At 38.3% G+C, this 23,682-nt stretch overlaps 1 protein-coding gene across 2 annotated transcripts; it reads right to left on the bottom strand.

Annotated features, from left to right (window-relative positions):
• Positions 1 to 5,676: 5,676 nt before the first annotated feature.
• Positions 5,677 to 23,660, bottom strand: LOC133831011 (E3 ubiquitin-protein ligase UPL4). Of its 2 annotated transcripts, none has more exons than XM_062261169.1 (17): positions 23,427 to 23,660; positions 22,136 to 22,780; positions 21,940 to 22,050; positions 21,661 to 21,777; positions 21,402 to 21,560; positions 21,142 to 21,303; positions 10,531 to 10,683; positions 10,334 to 10,455; positions 9,083 to 10,250; positions 7,586 to 8,884; positions 7,255 to 7,485; positions 7,058 to 7,162; positions 6,744 to 6,824; positions 6,575 to 6,643; positions 6,357 to 6,485; positions 6,171 to 6,254; positions 5,677 to 6,052 (listed from the first exon to the last, which is right to left on the bottom strand). In XM_062261169.1, exons 2-17 carry the CDS (start codon positions 22,766 to 22,768, stop codon positions 5,987 to 5,989), a joined length of 4,689 nt encoding a protein of 1,562 aa, XP_062117153.1. In that variant the 5' UTR covers positions 22,769 to 22,780; positions 23,427 to 23,660; the 3' UTR covers positions 5,677 to 5,986. The 2 variants fall into 2 exon arrangements, with proteins under 2 accessions (XP_062117153.1, XP_062117154.1); XM_062261170.1 differs by having other exon boundaries at positions 7,586 to 8,860.
• Positions 23,661 to 23,682: the final 22 nt, after the last annotated feature.

Below are 23,682 nucleotides of genomic sequence, written 5' to 3'. Positions count from 1 at the left end.
CAATTTCAGCACACAAAAATGTGTTGTTTTTCCAAACGATTCCAACACCTTCCCAATTGATTTTGTAACCCCCAAAACACATTATTGGGGGTTAAAATCATATCTCTAACAGTCATTTCACATATGGCTTTAAGAAATTCATCTCAATATTGTGTAACAACAAATCTACACAATAATGGGCAATATTTGGAAGTTACAAATTTGTGATTGAATTTGTAACACCAAATATGTTACATATTTGGATATTTCACATATATCTAAATATTGTAACTCTCTATTATATGTTACAATATGTGACACTCTTTGTCACATTTATTTAATCTAAAACATTATATTATAAAATAATATAATATTCCCTCACTAGAATAAATAGTTATCTATTGTAACACTTATTTAATCAATCGTTATATTTTAAAATATAACATATCCCCCACTTGATTAAATAAGAACTCTCTCTTATAGGAGTCATTGCATTGGTGCATAAAATAAAGTGTTTTTCAACTTGAACTTTACTATAGTGCAATTATCACAAAATTTGTCGAAAATTTGGTTGCACTAGGCATTGAACCATCTTTTCATGATAACAAATCGATGATAACACACACACCTTTGTGGTGTTCACTCGAGACCTCTATCTCGCTTTGCACCGTTAATGGCCATGTGCACTTTCCATTAATGGACGTTCTTGAGAATACTCCCAATTCTCATGAGATGTGGCACCACCCCTAGGTCCATATAGGTAGAATTCTTACAGTATTTTGTTACCAAAAAATACTTTCTTCACAAGACTGAATTCTATTAAAAAACCTCTCGGTTTTAACCCTCAACTTGGTAACTCACAAGTACTCAACATCTTAGATGGGACTTGTTTTGAGTACAACTAATATTCACTTGACTGACTTGTTGTTACCTATTGAACCTAAAACTAGTTAAATAACTAGTGTTAAGATAGGTTACCATCAATCGTGAATCTCTTTAGGAAGTTTAAGTCTCATCCCTCGAGATGATGTAGCCACTAAATTTTTCGTTAGTAACTTAGTGAAAGGATCCGCCAGATTTTCACTTGTTCTCACATAGGATATTGAGATGACTCCTCTTTGAATCAATTCTCTGACATATCATTGTCTTAGACGGATGTGTCTAGACTTCCCATTATACACTTCGTTGTATGCTCTAGCCAATGTTGCTTGGCTATCACAATGTATCGATATAGTGGATACATTTTTTTTAATTAGGGGTATCTCTATTAATAGATCCCTTAACCATTCAGCCTCTTTGTTGGTAGCAGCTAGAGCTATAAACTCTGCTTCCATAGTGGAATGAGATATACAGGTTTGTTTCTTGGAACCCCAAGAAATTGCACCCCCACCAAGTGTAAATACCCAACCAGTTGTGGACAAGTTGTCCCCAAGATGGGATATCCAACTTGCATCTGTATATCCTTCTAAGATTGAAGGAAATTTTGAGTAGTGAAGGCTTAGTCCTTTCGTTTTCTTGAGATAACCTAGGACTCTTCCAATAGCCTTCCAGTGATCCACACTTGGATTACTTGCAAACCTACTAAGTATACTCACCGCAAATGTTATATCAGGTCTAGTACATTGGGCAGCGTACATCAAACTCCCTATAGCACTTGTGTAATCCAATTGAGCCACCGCTCTTCCTTCATTCTTCTCTAGTTTTACTCTATGATCGAATGGAGTATTGGCATCTTTAACTTTGAGATGTTTAAATTTGCTCAATACTTTCTCAACATAGTGGGCTTGCCCTAATACAAAACCCCCCACTATGTTTCTTTACTTTGATACCAAGTATGGTGTCAACTTCTCCAAGATCTCTCATCTTGAAGGTTGATGATAGAAACCTCTTCGTTTCTTTTATCCCTTTCATGCTATCACTTAGAATAAGCATGTCATCCACATATAAGCAAACAATGATTACATATCCCTTACAAGTTTTGGAATACAAACACTTGTCTCCATTGTTATGTCTAAACCCATTAGACATGATGGCTTGATCAAATTTTTCATGCCATTGTTTAGGAGCTTGTTTCAATCCATATAAGGATTTTACAAGTCTACATACTTTATGTTCATATTTTGGTAGGACAAATCCTTCGGGTTGTTCCATATAGACCTCCTCATTAAGTAATTTGCCTCAATGGAAATTAGTAAGAAAAATACAACTCTAGACAAAATATTACAAATAAATAATTATTGATTAAAAAGTGTTACAACTCTATGACTGAAAATACAAATAAATAATTATTGATTAAAAAGTGTTACAACTCTATGACTGAAAATACAAATAAACAATAGAATAATTAGAAGAAGATGATAGAGAAATACAACTCTAAGAAAAATGATACAAATATAGTAAAAGTGTTTGAAACAAAAGAAATAAAAGATTACAACTCTAAACAAAGATACAAGTAAATAGAACAAGAATAATGAGAAGAAAAGCAATAGAAGAAAAAGTAAGATTAAGAACAAAACCAAGAAACTCTCACTCACACAACCAAAGTGAAGAGTGTTGGAGATCACCAACTTGAACAAGGTTTAAAACCTTTGTCCAAAAACTTATTTCCCCTAACTGAAGTACTAAGAGATCTCTCACAGATTTTGGAAATGTTTTATGGAATAATCAAGCCTCTAGGTGTTTTCTAGCCAAGTGCTCTAATGGATAGAAAAGTTCTGTCTTACAAGTGAGCAATAGGCTCCTATTTATAGAGTTTAGAGACACCATTTGAATTTCGAATTCCACCAACCCCATGGCTGTTACCAATGATTAATTGGATGTTTATGGAATTAAAAATGACATTTGAGAGTTATTTGGGTTTTTGGAGCCGTTAAAAAAGGTTGGAAAAAACTAAAACAACTTGGTCATTTTTCACCTGTGGTCGTGGCCAAGAACATCAGTGGCCGCGGCCACTAGCCTCTGTTCCCCAGGCCGTGACCACCAACATCCTGTGGTCGCGGCCACTGACCAATTTTAGCGCACAAAAATGTTTAGTTTTTCCAAACGATTCCAACACCTTCCCAATTGATTTTGTAACCCCCAAAACACATTATTGGGGTTAAAATCATATCTCTAGCAGCAATTTTACATTTGGCTTTAAGAAATTCATCTCAATATTATGTAACAACAAATCTACACAATAATGGGCAATATTTAGAAGTTACAAATTTGTGACTAAATTTGTAACACCAAATATGTTACATATTTGGATATTTCACATATATCTAAATATTGTAACACTCTATTATATGTTACAATATGTGACACTTTTTGTCACATTTATTTAATCTAAAACATTATATTATAAAATAATATAACGCACATAACATATGCCCACCATACTTGGTCTTCAAGAATGTGTCGTCCACACAAATCATAGGACGACAACACTAGAATGCCCTTCTAGAAACACCAAGAGGGAAGAAGAAATACAAGAAGCGACTATCTTCTGTGACAAAATCAATAATTGTTCCAGAATTATTTTGCTGTAACATACACAAGTATCCAGGTAACTTGGTATGAATCCTCAAGTGTGCCTCTGACATACATAAGTGTTTTTTCTTTGCATCCTCGTGCCTTCTCATAGCTCATTTCGACCCAAAAAAGATGTTTCATATCCTCCTTTATGTTGTTTTCCATGTACCTAGTACCATCGGTAGCAAATTTCCTCTTAATCAAGTGGCCAATGACCCACGGTGCTGCTTGACGGTGGTCCTTCTCTCAGATTTCTTGTGAGCAAGTGTGTATATTGTTGTAGACAGTATTCTCATACATTTCAGACCACAATATTTTTTTACCCCTCAATCTCCAACTACAATCAGGGTCTTTACAGGTAATGTACAACACATCAGTACCATATTTCTTCACCATAAACTCAAAATTATTCTTCATTGCAAAGATGGTCGCCTTGGTTTTCAATTCAATCTTGTTCTGAAATAACTTCTCAATGTGTAATTATGTTGAGGAATGATGAGTTTGATAAGAGGCAAATATATCTTATTTTGTAAACTTGGGAGCACTCCATGTATTATGATCTTCGCTTGAGTCCAATGGAGAACTCCATCTAGTGCCATCTTTAATTCTACATGGACGACTACTGCTGGTACCAGGTGTTTGGTGACCTTGTCTTCTGCCATGTTACTTGTACATGCATAACATCTTAACTTTGGGTTGGAAAATCTGCCCTAGCTGGCCCATCAACATCAGCTGTGCATCAACAACAGGATCGTCATTGACATAAGAATCTTAGTCATAGGGATCGTATTTCACTATGTCAGAAACATAGGGTGGATTTCTAACAGGAATATCATCATGGACAATAACCTCAACATTTGTCTCTAGAACAAATGTCTCAACCTCACTTCGAGCCTTTGATACCAAGACATGGGTGAGAAATGTTTTCCTTAAATCAAACTTATTTATTAACGTTGGGAGAGGTCGATGCACTTACTAAACAGTTCTTCTGAACCAAGGTTACACACAAATGAATTATTTTCTCGACAGATTTCGATGCTATCCCAATGAATGCACGAACATGCATATCATTTTTCATAACGGTAGATCTGAAGAGTTGTGAAAGACATGTGTATGGGACCTCAAGTTTCAAGTCGTGCACATGGTTATACACTTGATGCTCTTCGTACAAAATGTCAAGCAGTTGCACATATGTCACACCCTTCTCCAAAGGTAGCACTTGATTTTCAACTTCCCTGAAAATGCAATCCCTATCTTCCAGTTCCCAAACACCATTATATGCAACAAATATGGAAACAGTCGAATCTGTTTTGAAAAAAAAAATCAGTTAAAAAATTAATATTATTAAAAAACAACAAAAAATCGACTCCTATCAAGCTTAATCGAGGTACATCGAGTTGCAATATAAAATATCGATTGTCCTCAAGACATATAGAATCTTATCAAGGTGGCCTATCGAGTCATATCCAATCAAATCGAGGTGAAAGCAGATAGACCTATCGAGGTCCATCGAGGTATATCAAGCCACACCGTGATGAAATTAGACTCACTTGTCGAGGTCCATCGAGGCATATCGAAAAAAGATTGAAGTTTTTATTCCCTAAATCTATCGAGGCATGTCGGGTTTCATAAAAAATCATCAATGTAGATTAAAAACAAAAAAAAACAGATCTATTCGAAATAATTCAAGCAATGTAAATAAACAACCCTCATTACTATATGTAACAAAAATATACTTATCCATAAAAATTTAGCTCCAAAATCTAATCCCCAAAGTGGAAGTTGCTTTCCTTGATCGGGTTCACACTTGCCCAAAGAACTTTAAAACAAAAATTAGATATGCTCCAAAGTTATCATAGATTGAGAGAATAAATGGTGGTGGCCTCCTTGTTTTTTTTAGTGAGGGAGCTTAGAGAAAATTGTGTGAGACAGATAGAAAGAGGAGACTATAGAAAAAGAGAAAAATATAACTTATGATTGGGACATTTTTGGAATCGATGGGAATACTAGCATAACATAGTGACCCCATAAAATGCATAAATACTCAAATTTCCCTATTAAAAAGTTCTGAAAATAAAATATTTGAAGTATTAAGGAAATTTAGACAAATTTTACTGAGATTTGAACTACTAGACAATAAGCCATTTGCCTTGAGCCAATAATAGCAAAATATAAACAGCAAAGTTCGTTTGAAAGGAAACTGCTTTTGATGTTATGAGATCAAACATCTCTTCTGTACAGGTTTGTAAACCAAATGCTTCTGAAACTTGAAACCATCTATACAAATTTTCTCTGTAAAACTAAATTAAGCTATCCACATTCACCACCAACTATTAACCAACCTCAACCAGTTATTGTCAGTAAAGAAAAAGAACCTATCTTCTTCAGTCATCACTGCCCATTTCTTTTATCTATACACCAATCCAGCAATCACATCAGCCCCTCCTACTCTAATACTTACAAATTCACAGTTCTAAGCTGAGCAAGTTCTCGCCTACGAAAGATGGAAGGATCCTTGTCCTTCTGTTATTGCATACAATAGCTTCTCTTTCATCCTCTCCTGAACAAGAAAAACAGAGATAATTAGTGTCAGTCAAGACAAATCTGTTATATGTTCCTCTGCAATGATTTTGAATTAGAAGACAGATGAAGAATAGAGTGAGTTAAGTAATTGTTACTTTTGACGAGTAGGGTGGCAGTTTAAGATAGTTGGCACATGTCATGACACTTGGGAGGTCTGCATCTACACAGCCGCTACAATGCTGCAGATTACTCTCGAAAAGATAGTGAGAAGATTAAGTGATAGGACATAAGTCACAGGGGGAAGTTATGAATGAATGATGATAATATTAAAATGTACAAACCTTTCGAACGATAGTCAACTTTGGATTAAGAGAAGCCAAACCTCCTGGAGGTAAACGAGGTGCTCCAGTCACAAATTGCAAGAATGCTCGTTGCTGTTTCTTGTCGAACTCTTGTATAATCTCTAGCAACTGAAAATCCCGACGTAAAATTTTTTGAGAATTTGAAGGCATGCAATGTAATTGCATAAAATAGACAGAAAGGCACAATTAGTACTAACATAAACTACAGGAGGACTGCTAGCAGTGTATCCATGATCAAACTTCACTTGATCAATGAGCTCGTCAGCCTATTGCCAAAATAAAAAAAAAAATCAAAACCTAGTGAAGTTCGTTCATATATATTCTCATGAAGTAATTTGATCAATTAAAGTGAAATAAATAACATACAGCCCAAGAATTGTGTTCTCCGCATAGTAAGCGTTCCAATTCCTCTTCAGTAAAGATCTGAAGTTGCTCTAGAGGGAAAACCTGAAGAATGAAAGATCAACCAAAGTTGCATGAAAAAGATATGGCAATAGACTTTTCTAAAAGAAGAAGAAAAAAAACTTCCAAAAAAGATAAATCCAAACACATATTCCATGCCAAGGTTTATATACTACAATGAAGGATAGTTCTGTTTTACATTTGACCATTGCACCAGGTAAGGATCAAATTTATTAAAGTTCACCCTACTCTGGTAAAGAAAGTGAGATTGCACATACCTGATTAAACCCTAATTTAAATGCTTCCGTTTGTCTTGATATTCCATCACTTAAAGTTGCATCTACAACAAGTGAAACATACTTCTCCAAGTTTCTCATAGTTACCTAAGAAAACATAGACAAAATTATAGGTTTAAGTCTAGCAAATTTGAAAGGCATAAGAAACAAAAGTGAACTCATAATAAGTGGAAACTTACAGTGTCATAATCAGGTCCAGAAGCAAGAAAAAAATCAGGATACCCGGGAAGAGTAAAATTGAGGGAAAGATCCTCAATTCTTGTATTCCGGAAGCACGTATCAAACTTAAACGTGGAAACGTCTCCACCAGTGGATTCCAGAAAGAGTTTCCTCTCTGCAAGAGCCTTGAACTCTAGCAATGTCCTTCCAAGCTCAGGATCAAATGACAGGATATCAAACATACCAAGTTCCTACAGAACAATAAACGTAAGCATTCAATAGAAGAAGGTAAATAATAAAACACAAGCACAACAAATGAACATGTAGTTTAAAAGAAAATTAGCTCACTACCTGTCCAAGAATAAGCTTATAGAAGGCTTTTGAGAAGTGAAGATCCAAAACTCGTCCGTTATGAAGAGCTTTTGCTACAATTTGCCCCAGGAGTTCAAAGTTTTTCATCACGCCACTAATTTGAATCCCATCAGAGACATCTTTAGAAGATGACCATGGGCGAGGAAATAGACCCAAAGGGCACATCACAAACTCTTGATTCTCAAGCTGCAAACTAGTATTAGAAGTAAATCCATGATCATCTCTCCACATGCCCAATCCAGTCTTTTGAAATTCATGGCTGACCAAGGTAAAGAATTCCAATGTTGGACCAATACCAGTACCAACTTCATCATTAAATGCTACCTCGAGTAGTCCCTTATAGCGGGCATGCAGTTCCATCATTTGTTTAGCAGATTCCAGAATGCTATCACGAGAAACCAAAAACTTTTTACGAGAAAAACCACCAGATCTTAGTCGCCTGTCAATTGCCATGCCTGAATCACTATGAGATAGTGGCAACTGACCAAATGCTCCCAAACGAAAGTACTTGCATCTTGCCTCAAAACTAAATAGAAAGGGGCACGAAGCCATTATCTGACTGCACCATGAAGGCATACCACCAATGGACACAGCCATTCGGTCACGCATCTGCTGTTCTAGTTTTTCTGTTAGCTTACTACTTACAAACTCATTCTGCGGCACTGAAGGTACTGCTGATATCTTTAACCTATCTAAATCATGAAGTTTTCCTTCAGCAAAAGCACCCATTCTTTCTTGAGATATCAGATGGAAACGAAACCTGTTCATCCTTTCCAAGCATTTCAGCAGATACATTATATCATAAGTAGGGCTTGGTTTCTCCAAGTCAGAAGCAAGATCAGAAGTGAACATGCTGGAGGAAAATGAAGTTTGCTGCACGTACTTCTTGATTGCATCAGATAGACCACACTTTTTAACTGAACAAGAGCATTCCTTAATATTATAAGGTTTATTTGCAGATTTTTTGTATGTTAAGGTGTAAACTTGACTCCACAATCTCGTGCTGGCAACAGTTTCATGCTCTCTAATTTGTTTTTGAATAATTGCCTGGTATAATGTCAAGTCCCGCTCTAGCAGTTGCCCGTCAAGGAAAAATAACAGGTTGGGCAAAGTATCTGTACTACTACTAGATGCAGAGAATTCCCTTTCCATATCAATATCTGCCTTTGGATAAAACTGTCCTTCCTCTGCAGATTCCTGAGACATTGCTCCAGGAGTTGCCTCGCTAGAATTGACCGTTTGTTCATGGGCAGCCTGTGACAAAGAAGCATGAATCTCCTGCAGAAATTGAAACAAAAGTTAAAGGATGCACCCAGCCTTAACTTAAATGCAAACAATAAACAACCCCAACCCTTAACCATAAAAACCTACACCTACTTGGGTTCCTTCAAGAGAAGGAAGGAAAGGAACTTAAATTTGTGAGTATGGACAAAGAAGGCCATTGTCCAGTTATCTTGAGAAATATAAAAATGATACCTGCGTCTTAGTCAAATCTGTCAACATGCTGTCTGATCCCCTGTCATCCAGACGTCCATCTGGGCTAGAACTTGCAGCTGCTAATGATTGAAGTGGTAGTTTTTCTATTTGGCCCGAAGCTTGCATCAATGGCTTCGTCACTTCACTCTTGACTTTAGGCCACAGAAACCCTTCAATGGCATCCACTGAGGAAAAGGGGTCAGCTGTCAGATAGTCTTCAGTGTAGTCACTAAGGCCTGTCTCTCCTTCACCTCTTACAAAACGAACTGTTAGAGATGGATACATTATGCAACGTCCACTTGGAACAGCAGCAAACGAGCTCCTCATCTTGGCATTATTCAAAACAACAGGGAATGCTTCCAAAGAAGATAGTCCATTTTGTAATTTAAGTATGAAGGTTGATAGGGGAAAATCTTGAGAAAATGAGTCTGATGAAAGCAAATACACTTTTGCAAATGCTGCAAATCTTTTCTCCATGGCATCAATATTACAGTGATTAACACAGCACTCTCTTTCTTCACTCAAATACTGGCCATCTGACAGGTAATTAATCAATGATTTGACAATTCCACTTTCAATGAACTCAAATGTGGAGATGGGCTCACTTCCACTAAGCTTTGTGATCACTTGACACAATATATCATAGAACCTCTCCTCGTGATGATCAAAGGCTTCATTGTTCATGGAGATGTTCGACAAATCATTTAATGCCAAAGAAAAACTTTTGAGCTCTTGAAGAACATCAGTTAATGTTTTATCAGAGTCAAATAAATCAGCTGAGAAGTAACTTGTTCTTATATGCTTAGCAAGATTGTAAACAGAATCCTTTTCAAGCTTACAGTTATTACTTTCCACTGTTGGAGCTGCACTACCAGAAGCAAAAGTGTAACATAAGCATGTAAGAGACTCCCTGGAAACAGACTTTTGACTCGAATCAGATGAGAACTGTGTTGAACAAAACACAGGGACCATCAACTGTGAATATTTATCTGGGTTTAAATCTGGACACTTTTCTGATTTTAACAGGGCATCAATGGCAAAAAGAACACCTTCTTTTATGAAAGAGTCCAAGAAAATATCTGAAAGCTTTTGTAGAACCAATTCAGCTATCTTCAGGGCCAAGATCAAAATATGAGGATCCTTTCTAGTAAATACACCAGCCAAGAAACTGCCGCATAAAAACAGGACCGTAAGCATTAGTACATTTTTCTTCAAACACTAGTAGTTTAAGAATAAGAGAATATCAATTACCTCGAAAAGTTGGCATTCTTGAGCACTTCAACAAGCACATCAGCTGGGCTCAAATGAATCAACTTGTTGATTACAAAAAGGCAGCCAAAGGAAATATATAAATTTGCCCCAGAATTAACCACCTATACAAAGAATTAAGCAGGCATTAGTATACAGCATAATATTCAGAATTTAACTGTAATCTATCATATAAAAACCTGGATCAACAAGGGAAGAACATCCATCCCAAAATTTTTCAAAAGGTCAGGCTGGTGTTTAAGAAAAGATTCTTTATCCAACAATTCTGGTGCATCTTGATCTCTGGTTGAAGTAGGAAGAAGCGCATTTATTAAGTTTAGCACTTCATATACCTGTAGATGAAATTATAGGAATTAACTACAAACCCAATTACAAACAAAAACCTCCCTCAAGGAGAAGGCTCCAGAAACATTACAAGGAACATATATGCCTCACAAAGAGTCTCTCTTTTTCTTTCATTTTCTTTTGAGTAAAGTAACTAACTCTATACACTATATCTATTTTTATCATGTCTACAATAACATTCACCCTATAAGAGCATCTATTAAAAATACAAAAATTCCTGTTTTGCCAAATATGATATACTGTAGCTGAAAACACCGCTGCCACAGCCGCTGCCTTAACACCATTCCTCATATCTTCAATCCAATGGGTCCAATCCTTGAACCTAAGTGGCCAGTTACAGCCAACCCAAGTTTGTATAAGGTGAACCACCTGCTGAGAACATTTGCAATTAAAAAATAGATGGTCATGACTCTCTTCAGCTTGACTACAAACTGGGCAAAGGTTGCTGTCAAGATGCAGAAGCACCCTTTGCAAGTGGTCCCGAGTTAGCAAATTGTCATTCACCGCTTGCCAAATAATAAAACGATGCTTGGGTACACTCACCCTATTCCACACAAAATGATGATCCTTGATTTGATCTTGGTGGATAATTCTTTTATAGAACATACCAATCTTGAATGTCCCTTGACTGGCCGCAGCATCTATGTCCATTCCAGTAAAGGCATCGCGGATATGACACAGTTTACGCCAATACAAACTAGAATCGGCCTTGAGTTGATAATGCCAGAAACATTGGCCTCTTAAATAGACAGAATTTATCCACTTCACCTACAATGTCTCTGGCTGGTGACTTATAGCCCAAATATATTTAGCAAGCATAGCCTTGTTCCATTTTGCTCCTTCACCAAAACCCAAACCCCCAAAAGCTTTTGGCAAGCTGACTTTGGACCAAGAGGCAAGACGGAAGTTGCTTTGGGTTCCATTGTTACCCCACAAGAACCACATGCAAAGTTTATCAACCTCCTTAACTACACTTTGTGGGAGCATGAAGATATTCATCCAATAGTTTCGCAAACCCGAAGGACAGAAGTAATGAGTTGGGTCCTCCCTGCATAAGAGAGATGCCTACAAGCCCATGTGTGAAGCCTAAGTTTAATTTTTTTGAGGATCACATCACAATCTGCCACTTTCCATTTTGTTGGCCTCACAGGAACCCCAAGATAATTAAGAGGAAATGTTCCCTCTTTAATCTGCAAAACCTGAAGCACATGAACCTTCTCTATATTCGGAACACCTCCAAAGTAAACATGTGATTTGCTATGATTAGCCTTCAGCCCTGTACTACTGCAGAAGTCCTCAAAAATCTTTTTAACACATTGAATTGATTCTCTATTAGCTTGACAGAAGATAATTAAATCATCAGCAAAGCAGAGGTTAATTATCTTGAGGTTTTTAGAGGATGGAACTTGAAATTATACTGAGTAGCTCCTAGCTGAAGTAACCAGGTGAGGTATTCCATTACCAGGACAAACAGTAATGGGGAGATAGGGTCTCCTTGACGCAGACCCTTAACACCTTGAAATCCCCCCTGCAATCTCTCATTCATCATAAGTACATAAGAAGTGCCACGGAGACACACCATCACCCAAGAAATGAACCGGGTAGGAAATCGCAGACTGATCAACAGCCCCTCCAAAAAGCACCAGTCAACCGTATCATAGGCTTTGCTTAGATCGATCTTCAAAGTACACCTCGGGGAAGCATTCCTCCTATTGTAATTCTTGATCAAGTCTTGAAAAATTAAAATATTATGAGCTAGCAATCTCCCTTTAATAAAAACACCTTGATTCGGACTAACTAATTTAGGAAGAACCTCTGATAGCCTACTACATATCATTTTTGAAATGCATTTACAGATTGTGTTACAGCAAGCTATAGGCCTGTAGTCAATCGCTCGGCACGGCATATCAGTTTTAGGAACCAGAGCTAGAGCTAGGACTGTTTTATTAAGCTCAGCAGGGATCTTCCCAGAGTTAAAGAACTCAAGAATAGCCTCAGAGATTTCATCATCTATGTCCTGCCACATAGCCTTGTAAAACTCAGAGCCAAAGCCATCACGCCCTGGACTCTTAGTACCCGGAATGCTGAACAATGCCTTCCTAACATCTGATTTTCGAAATTTCCTGATAAGCTTCAGCTGCATCTCAATATCCAGACAAGGACCAAAATCAATACAGTGAGAATTAATATTACTTGTTGCTGAACTGGTGCTTCCCATATACCCGCGGAAATGGTCCAGAAAATGATTAACTACTTGACTGTAATCATCAATAATAACCCCCTGCTCATTCTGAAATGACACAATTCTATTATCCTCTCTTCGTTTTTTAATACAAGCATGAAAGTATGAGTTGTTGTCATCACCCTTCTGCAGCCAAGTGATTTTACTTCGTTGAATCAAAAAGCTTCTGTACATTGCATGGTGATATTGATAGTTGGCTTCCTGAACAGAGATATCCATTGGGGATGCTTGAGCTCTGTTTAGTGCCAATTCATATTCACCTTTAGCTTGATGATATCCCTTCTCTACATCTCCAATTTCCTCCCTGTTAAATGCTTTCAATACATGCTTAAGCCGGAGCAGCTTTTTTGTCACACCCTGTAATCCCCTCACCGCCATAGGTTTGTTCCAATTACTTCGAACAACCTCCCTGAACCCTCGGTGAGCAATCCAAAGATTAAAAAATCTAAATGGTTTTGTGCCCAAATTTCCATGTTTGTGAGTTTTGATGAGACAATAATAGTGATCAGAGTTCACATCCCACTGAAACTCAGCAATAGTGTTAGGCAAAGCATCCACCCATTTTTCATTGATAAAAGCATGATCAATCTTCGAGTACACCCTATCCTTCCCATCCTACCTATTAGACCAAGTATACTTAGAACCAATACTCTTGAGACCAGCCACCTGCATTTGAGCTATCCAGACAGTGGAGTCATAAATCTCAGCAGCACTAACTGTCTTCCCACCAGCTCTGTCATCAAAGTGAAAAACAGCATTGAAATCTCCAACAATCAACCAAAGTTTTTCAGGTAAAGGTGTACATGAAAGACCCTTCCATAACTCCAATCTCTCTTCCATGGTATTTAGGCCATAGACAAAAGAGACCAAAAAATTTGTCGGCACATCAGTAATCTTAACCAAACAGTGAACAAACTGTTGGTGTTCCTTCAAAATCTGAACTTTGATAAACGATTTCTGCCAAATAACTAAGATTCTTCCTTCAATGGCATTACTACTATAACAATCCCAGTCAAGAAACAACTTAGCCATCATATCTTCAACTTTTTCCTTCCTCAATTTATTCTCTAGTAAGGCACCAATACCAACTTTATTTATCTTCAAAAGACTCAGGATAGCACATTGCTTATCCCTCTTATTCATACCCCTTACATTCCAACTAATTATATTGGAGTAGTCCATCAACCTCCAAGTGGTTTAATTTCCCTTTTATCTCTCTTTTCCCCTGTTCCTAAAGAACCTTGAAAGAGTTCTGTCTTTTTCCTATATCTGCCATCACTAACTTCCCAATGCTCTTTAAGTTCCCCACTCTCTTAGGAACCTCCCAATTTTCTTTGTTATCATGTTCAGGAGTTTGGAGATTTCCTTGCTTGTTTCCCCCTTCCTTAATTTCCTTTCGAGTTGCTGCCCCTGCCACATTTGGTTTCTCTCTAGATTCTTTAGTTACCATAGTATTCCTAGCTGAATCACCTGATATTGCAGCATTCACCTGAATCTCAGCATATGCATTAACTCCAACATTATTCTTATCAGTCACATTCTTCTTTACCCAGATTTTTGGACCATGATTCTTGCATTCTGCCATATTATGGCCATATCCCTTGCAATTGCTGCATTTGATGGGAAGTCATTCATACTCTACAAATTGTTCTTGCACTTGGCCTTTCTCATTCACAAAGTAAATGACAAACGGGGGATCATCTGTTATCTCCATTTCAACCAAGACTCTTGCAAACCTAATCATTGATCGTTCCTTAGTGAACTTATCCACCATGATTGATTTTCCTATGGTGCTAACTAAAGCACTAAGACAGTTTTGACCCCAATATTGCAGTCCTAGATTAGGCAATCGGATCCAAAGAGGCATAGAACAAACTAACCTTACTCTATCTAAATCTTGAGTCCAAGGTCTCTGTTGACAGTTAGAAGAAAATAGGGTTTCAATGTTTTGATCTTTGGGATTCCTGGGAATAGGAATCGGTTCCTATTCCTGTATTTAATGTAATTACTTATGTATTTCCTATATATACCTCTAGTCCTAGGTTGTACAGAATCAATCAGTGAATAGAAATATAGTAAGAAACAGTTTTTCCTCACTATTTCATCATGGTATCAGAGCCATAAGGCTCGATTCTGTCCCCCCCTCAGCTTTCCTCCATTTTTTCCGGCGGTCGTCCCTCCTTCCAGTCGCAAACCAGTCCGGCGACACTCCAGGCCTTCATTTGGCACCTGCTCCGGCGCTCAAACCTCCAGTCGCTCCTCTCCGGCATCATCTCCAGCATCTCGGCCAGTCCAATCCAGCAGTAGTCCAGTCCGGCGGCGCTGCAGTTGGCCCCCCCGTCGCCCTCAGAAGCTCTCGGCCAGCTCTCAGTGCTTCAGTCGGCCCCCGTAGCCCTCAGTCGCTCCTCTCCCGGCCCTCTCCCTCACAGCAGCCTATCTCTCTATGATGTCGAATAGTGAGGAAGTTACCTCTCAAAATATTGGGCCTCACTCAACCCAGCCCAATGAAGGTAACCCTAACCCCAACTCAGCCCACACTCAACCCAGTGGGTCTATGAGCTCTCTTTATAACCTTGATAGTGGTTCACTTAATATTACAACCCATAAACTTGATGGCAAAAATTATTTACAATGGGCCCTATCTGTCAAATTTGTTATTTGTGGTCGTGGTAAACTAGGATACATTACTGGTGATCTCCCTGCACCTCTTTTCAATGATCCTACATACAGCGTATGGCAAGCTGAAAATTCTATTGTACTTGCATGGTTAATTAATTCAATGGACTCAAAAATCAACCGCAGATATCTGTTCTTTAAGACTGCTAAGGAGGTGTGGGACGCTGCCCGAAAAATGTATTCTGACCTTGGTAAGGCCTCTCAGATTTTCAAAATCCGTACCAAGCTTAAAGAAATCAAGCAAGGTAATCAAACTGTTACCCAATATTTTTCCGACTTACAAGACTTGTGGAAGGAGCTCGATTTGTATCTGGATACCACACCACTATGTGCTAACTGCACTACAATCCAGCGGCAGCAGTTAGAGAAAGAACGAGTCTTTGAATTTCTTACGGGGTTAAACAGTAATCTTGATGAAGTTAGAGGTTGTCTGGTGGGTCGTGCCCCATTTCCTGACACTGAAGAAGCCTTCTCTGAGGTTAGACGTAAAGAAGCACGTCGTCGTGTCATGCTCACTACTCCTGACCTGCAACCCATTGAAAGCTCAGCTCTCGAATCAAAATCTGGCCCTCCACCTCATGGCAGATCCACTCCCGACCCTCGACCTAATCGTAAGGGTGATCGACCTTGGTATGATCACTGCCAACATCACGGTCATACTCAATCTACTTGTTGGGTTATCCATGGTAAACCACCCAATTGGACCCCTCGCCGCCAAAATGAAAGAAAGGCCTATCAAACTCAAACTCAAACTGAGAGTACCAATGATCAGAATAGTGCTGGTACCCCTTCATTCAGTAAGGAACAACTTGCCCACCTATACACTCTTTTGAGTCAATCATCCATAAAACCCAGTTCCGGTCCTGAGACTCATAGTGCCTCTGTTGCACACTCTGGTAATTTTTCTTCCACCTCCAACACACCATGGATCATCGATTCGGGCGCCACTGATCACATGACAGGTTTACCACATTTGTTTGATACTTATTCTCCATGTTCCACTAAATCTAGTGTCACAATTGCAAACGGCACCCATTCTCCTATTGTTGGAATAGGCACTATTAAATTATCTGCTGACCTCATTCTTAAATCAGTACTTTATGTTCCTTCTTTGAAATGCAATTTAATCTCTGTCCAAAAATTAACCAATGATAATCATTGCTTCGCTAAATTCATGTCAAATTCTTGTCAATTTCAGGATCTATCATCGGGGAGGATGATTGGCAGTGCTAGGGTTCATAACGGACTTTATTTCTTTGAAAGGCAACATCCAGTTAACGAGCTCTCTTCTCTACTACGTTTGGGTTCAAGTTCTATTTCTAATTCTTGTTCAAGTTCATCGTTTGTTTCAAACTCTGTTTCAAAAACAATTATGTTATGGCATTGTCGACTTGGGCATCCAAGTTTTTTATATTTAAAACACTTATTCTCATCGTTTTTTGTAAATAAGAATATTACTGATTTTCATTGTTATATTTGTCAATTTGCCAAGCACACACGAATTTCGTTCCCTCACAAAATATATACACCTTCCAACCCATTCTCTCTGATTCATAGTGACATATGGGGACCTTCCAAGGTCAATACTTCTCATGGTAAGCGATGGTTTATCTCTTTCATTGATGATCACACACGTCTCACTTGGGTCTATCTTCTTAAAAGTAAGTCTGAAACATGCCAAATTTTTCAGAACTTTCATCAAATGATCCAAACACAGTACCAAACATCTATAAGAATACTCCGTACCGACAATGGTATTGAATATTTCAATACCACTCTTGGTCCCTATCTTCTCAAAAATGGGATTGTCCATCAAAGCTCGTGTGTTGATACTCCGCAACAGAATGGAGTTGCTGAACGCAAAAATCGCCATCTCTTAGAAGTAGCTCGTGCTCTTATGTTCACTATGCATGTCCCTAAACATCTTTGGGGCGACGCTATCCTTACTGCTGCTTATCTCATTAATCGCCTCCCTAGTCGACCCCTTCAGTTCAAAACACCATATTCTATTCTTCAATCTCTACATCCTCACATCTCTACAAATACTCTACCTGTTAAAGTATTTGGTTGCACTACTTTTGTGCATGTTCACTCCCACCATCGGAGTAAATTTGATTCTAGAGCCATTAAGACTGTGTTTTTGGGTTACTCTCCCACTCAAAAAGGTTATCGGTGTTATTGTCCCATCACCAAAAAAACATTCATCTCATGTGACGTCACATTTTTCGAGGATACTCCTTACTTCACTCCCACATCGCTTCAGGGGGAGTCCAACCATCACCAGCAAGAAGCTCAGTGGTCGTGGGGGTTAGAACTACCCTTAACAACTCTTTTTCCATTTACCTCTTCCACTCCACTTTCTTCTTAACCAGATATCCAGACTCTCCCTCCTGAACAAGAAAATCCACCAACCTCTCCTAAAAACACTGAACCAGAAGAACATCCTCAAGACCAAAACGTACAAAAAGAGATTCGGGTGTATTCCAGGAGAAATAAACAAGTTATGAATCCTCAGCACAATCAAATGCCCAATCCGGTGATGGAATCGCTTCCCTCAAAAGATCCAGGTATTCTCCCATCTAACAAACAGTCAGATCTAGATATTCCTATTGCATTAAGGAAAGGAACCAGATCATGTACCCAACACCCCATTTCAAAGTTCATTTCTTACTCAAAATTGTCATCTCCATTTAAAACTTTCACCTCGAATCTATCAAATATTGTGATTCCCAGGAATATCGAAGAAGCTCTTGATTCTCCTCAGCAATGCTTGAAGAAATAAGAGCACTTAAACATAATGGAACGTGGAAATTAGTAGAGTTACCACCAGACAAGAAGGTAATAGGGTGCAAATGGGTGTTCACCGTCAAATTCAATGCAAATGGATCTATTGAGAGGTACAAAGCTCGGTTAGTTGCCAAGGGGTTTACTCAAACTTATGGAATTGACTACACGGAAACATTCGCTCCAGTTGCCAAACTCAACACTATCAGAGTTCTTCTCTCACTAGCGGTTAACATGGATTGGGAATTACATCAGCTTGATGTAAAGAATGCGTTCTTGAATGGGGAACTTGAAGAAGAAGTGTACATGAGTCAGCCTCCGGGATTTGAAGAATCTCTCAAGACAACCACAGTTTGCAAACTGAACAAATCTCTCTACGGCTTGAAACAATCTCCCCGAGCATGGTTCAATCGTTTCCTGAAAGTTGTCAAAGGGCTTGGATACATACAAGGCCAGACTGATCACACTCTCTTTGTCAAACACTTGGGAAGTGGAAAAATTGCAGTACTAATCGTATATGTTGATGACATAATTATCACTGGTAATCACATTGAGGAGATAAACTCAATCAAAGAAATGTTGGCAAAGGAGTTCGAAGTCAAAGATCTCGGTGCTCTCAAATATTTTCTGGGTATGGAATTTGCTAGAAGTAAAAAAGGTATTTCCGTGTCCCAGAGAAAATACACTCTAGATCTTCTAAAGGAGACAGGAATGCTCGGAAGCAGACCAGCAAAACTCCAATTGAGCTCGGAGACAAAAAGAAAATGTTTGAAGGAAGTCCAGTTGACAAGGGGAAGTACCAACAGCTGGTAGGAAAACTCATCTACCTCTCACATACTAGACCCGAAATTGCTTTTGCAGTGAGTCTAGTCAGTCAATACATGCATGATCCGTGTCAAGGACATCTCAATGCAGTGTATCGAATTCTGAGATATCTCAAGCAAACTCCAGGAAAGGGCCTTTTTTTCAGGAAGACAACTGAGAGAAAGGTTGAAGTGTTCACAGATGCAGACTGGGCTGGTTCAATTGATGATAGAAAGTCTACATCTAGATATTGCACAATGGTATGGGGGAATGTCACCACATGGCGAAGTAAAAAGCAAACTGTGGTTGCAAGAAACAGTACAGAAGCAAAGTATAGAGCCATGGCTCATGGAGTGTGTGAAGCTATATGGATTAAACGTCTACTAGAAGAATTGAAGATTAAATATGAAGCCCCTATTCAGCTCTACTGTGATAACCAATCTACTATCAGCATTGCACATAACCCTATACATCATGACAGAACCAAACACGTGGAAGTTGACCGTCACTTCATCAAAGAAAAAATTGACAAAGGAGTTATCAGCATTAGATATGTGCATACTAATCAACAGCTTGCTGATATTCTCACAAAGGGACTATCTGAACAAACATTTGATTTTCTTGTAAACAAGCTTGGACTCATCAATATCTATAGTCCAGCTTGAGGGGGAGTGTTGACAGTTAGAAGAAAATAGGATTTTAATGTTTTGATCTTTGGGATTCCTGGGAATAGGAATCGGCTCCTATTCCTGTATTTAATGTAATTACTTATGTATTTCCTATATATACCTCTAGTCCTAGGTTGTACAGAATCAATCAGTGAATAAAAATATAGTAAGAAACAGTTTTTCCTCACCATTTCATCAGTCTCACTATAACTGGCTTCTTGTCAAACTGCACAATTCCTGTTTCCAGCACAAAGTCACGAGTGGCCTCATCATTAAATTTGGCAATGGTAAGCCCCATATTCATCCGCACAACTCGTTCAATGCCTAAGTGTCCCCAAATTCGTTTAACAAAGCCTTCAAAAACTGCAAATGGGGGGTTAGCTCCAGTACCATACAAATCACTGCAGAGTTCCAATTTTGTGCTTGTTCTACAACCTCTGCCATATCAATTTGAGCAACACGCTTTCCATTTTTCAAAATTGGTTCCTCATAATGATGTTTTTCCTTGAGTTTTGCCCAATGAGATTGAGCTGATGAGCGAAAATCTTCCTTCTCAGTTTCCTCCGCCCAATTCGTCGTCAGCAATGCTTCCTCCGAACTCTTCTGACCACTATCACCCACAGAAGTATCATCCAAATTCGAAATTGGATAATCCATCAGTTTCTTCTCGTCAACCCTCTGCTTTTGTAAGTCTAAATCTGACTGAGTAGTCCGTTCTAGATCCGTAGCTTGAGATTCAATCATAATCGTAGATACCTCGTTTGAAGGGGGCTCCTCAATACGAGCTCGAGTTGCAAGCTTTCGAGTAACCTTCTTCTTCTTCATTGTGGGAGAGAAGAGAGGTTCTTCACACGCCTTGACCCCTTTATTAATCTTATTTTAAGTGACCATACATGATTTTTGCATGAATAATTATTTTTATTATATATCTAAAGGAAACTAAGATCCTTAAGGGAAAGGATGAAATAATGAAATAGTAGCACCATATCATCAGTGAATCCGAAACCAATACTGTTACAAGGAGGAATACTAAGGTGATTCCGGTTGTCATACCCCCAGCAAAAATTCATACCAGGAAAACTAGATAACAATGTCATCTCCTCCAAAACATACATAGATATATAATTATATATATATATATCTTAAATTTTTTCCATATAAAGTAGTCAAAGCCAAAACACATTTATTATGCTCAAAGGAACAAAGTTGATGATAAACTATGTGACCATTGCATAGAAGGAAAAGCATTGCCAGCACGTTAAGATGCGAACCTGATTTCCCTGCCCATCAGCTGTACGAGGAGAAGAAACTCCATGTGAGATATCATAATTAGACAGGGCATCCTTCAATATGCTACTTATATTAAGCTCAAACAAAGTCTTGAATGCTACAACTGAGCCAGAGGAAAGTTTGACTAGCACCCCTAGCAACCCCTGCCATCCAAAGCAGAATATGTAGACCATCACTAAAAGTCAGCAATGCAAGACATAAAGCTAATCCCAAAAGACATGAGTAACAATAAGTACCATACATTATAAACTGGTAGTGACAGAGTAGTTCGGCTACTTGAGTTTATAAAATGGGTGGTCTGCTGAATTAACCCATGCTTACAAAGTTCATCCAGCATCTCAGAAGACTTCCTAACTCGCTCTGTAATTCTAATCAAGCAGAGAGCCACAATTTCAACAAGCTGAAAACAAAGCAGAAGTATGAGCATGATGGTCGATAATAGGTCTCAAAACAAGAAAATCTGTGAGGAAATTCTGAAAATCCCTGAACAGTTCAACTACCTGCTTATCTTCATACTGAAGAAGATTGCATAATATCGGGACAGCCTCCATAAAAGGTGAGGGACATTCAGAAGGAAGCTTCTTACATATGTTCATCACAGTGGAAAGAGCAACTCTCTGATGCAGAAAAAATAAATAACTTAAATAAATTCCACAGGTCTCCAAGAAAACAAGTAAATCAATTTGAGCATTGCATAGGAATACATAATTAAAAAGGCATTGCAGTAAACGTGACACAAAAAATTTCAGAGTTCACAAACATATTAGATACTATCGTACCTGCATGCTTGTTGAGAAGAAATCGATAAAACTGAGGACAGCCATTATTGCACCAGCCTGCAGACAAGCAAGTGGTTGCTCGCGCGATATTTTCTCCAATGCTTGCAGACACTTCATGTAGATAAGCAATGTATTAAGACACCCACAAAAAAAACATCCTTTCCTAGTACAAACACAAGAAAAACGTCAAGTTTACCTGCTCTGCCACATCCAAGTATTCAATTGCCAGTAATCTTTGACAAAGAGCAGGAACCGCATCATGTCGGACCAGAAAACCCGACGATCGGGGATAAACATCACATAGATAAGTTATAGCTCTTATAGCCAATAGCATAATTTCTGGGTTAGTCTCGTGTCTTGAGAGCCTTACAAGATAAGGAGATAGGGAGTCAGACGTCATGCTAGAAAGTGAATTCTCTGTACAAAATGACAGCACTTCACATAGCTCAGTAAGCACGACTAACTGCCCAGACTCCTCTGTTTCTTCACTCAGAACTGATAAGATCCTCTTAAATTTTCCATGATCACCAGAAGATCGCCGCCTCTGGTAGTCTCTAAGCTCAGAGTGTCTTTGCTCTGCGTCATCAGAATCACAAGACCCATACGTTGAATCCTTTTCGGGTTCTCCCTCAGACCGGCTAGAGGCCGAAGCAGAAGATGAGGTATCCATATCATGTTCACCGGTTTCAGCAGTTGAGTTAGTAGAATTCATATGAGTTTGAACCGATGAGTTTGATGAACTCGGTCTGAACTCAAGAGAATTGCAGACTCGCTTATCGGCCGGCAATTCTTCCACTGTTTCTGTACGCTTTTGCCCACGATTTCCCATTCAGTACCCAACCTGAAACAAAAACATAAGACTTCAATGAATACTCAACTCAATGATCAAAAAACACTTCTCCATTGATAAAACCAATCAAATATCTATATCTAAAACCAATCAAATATCTATATCTATCTATCTATCTATCTATCTATCTATATATATATATATATATAACTCAAATTTACAAGCAATAAATCATCAAAATGCCAATAACCCAGAAATCCAATCACTAAATAATAATTAAAACCTTTCAATTGAATGACCAATTTTTCTTGAATCCAAAAACCCTGATTCTTAAACATATAATGACTCCAGCCAAACATAGAAATATTAACTTTAGTAAGTTTGATGCAGTGAATTGAGGGGAAAACAAAACAATCACCGCCATAAACATTGAAAACCAAAAGAAATACTCTAAAACCACATAAAAGAACCAAACGTTAGTGTCACTTATTCCCACATCAACAAACTCATCACAGATTCACAACATGGGTAATGCAAATATACAACAGACATTACATATAAACAAATAAACACTAGAACACTCATAATATTACACACAAATGCATGTATAATAACAACGAAAACCTTACCAACCGAGAGAAAAGAGATCAATATAGTAAAGTTAATCAAATTAAGTAGTGATCAAAATAGAAAATACCATCGATTATTTTTCTCTCAACTTTTTTTTTTATTTCTTTTTTGGCACCGAATTTCCTTACTACTTAACGGTCTTCGAATAAGTTATTCGAAGACCTCAAAAGAATATCTCTTTCGCTCGGCAGAGAGAGACTAAACGCCGTCGCTTTGGTCAGGGAGGACGATGATGGAGATAGTGATGACGATGATGAACAAGGAGATTTTGCGAGAGCACAGGCTAAGTTTTTACCATGAAAGCTTTATATATACATAAGTGT

This window comes from Humulus lupulus, chromosome 4 (genome assembly GCF_963169125.1).
Source record: "Humulus lupulus chromosome 4, drHumLupu1.1, whole genome shotgun sequence".
Lineage (NCBI taxonomy): Eukaryota > Viridiplantae > Streptophyta > Magnoliopsida > Rosales > Cannabaceae > Humulus > Humulus lupulus.
This window is presented reverse-complemented; position numbering and strand designations above follow the sequence as displayed.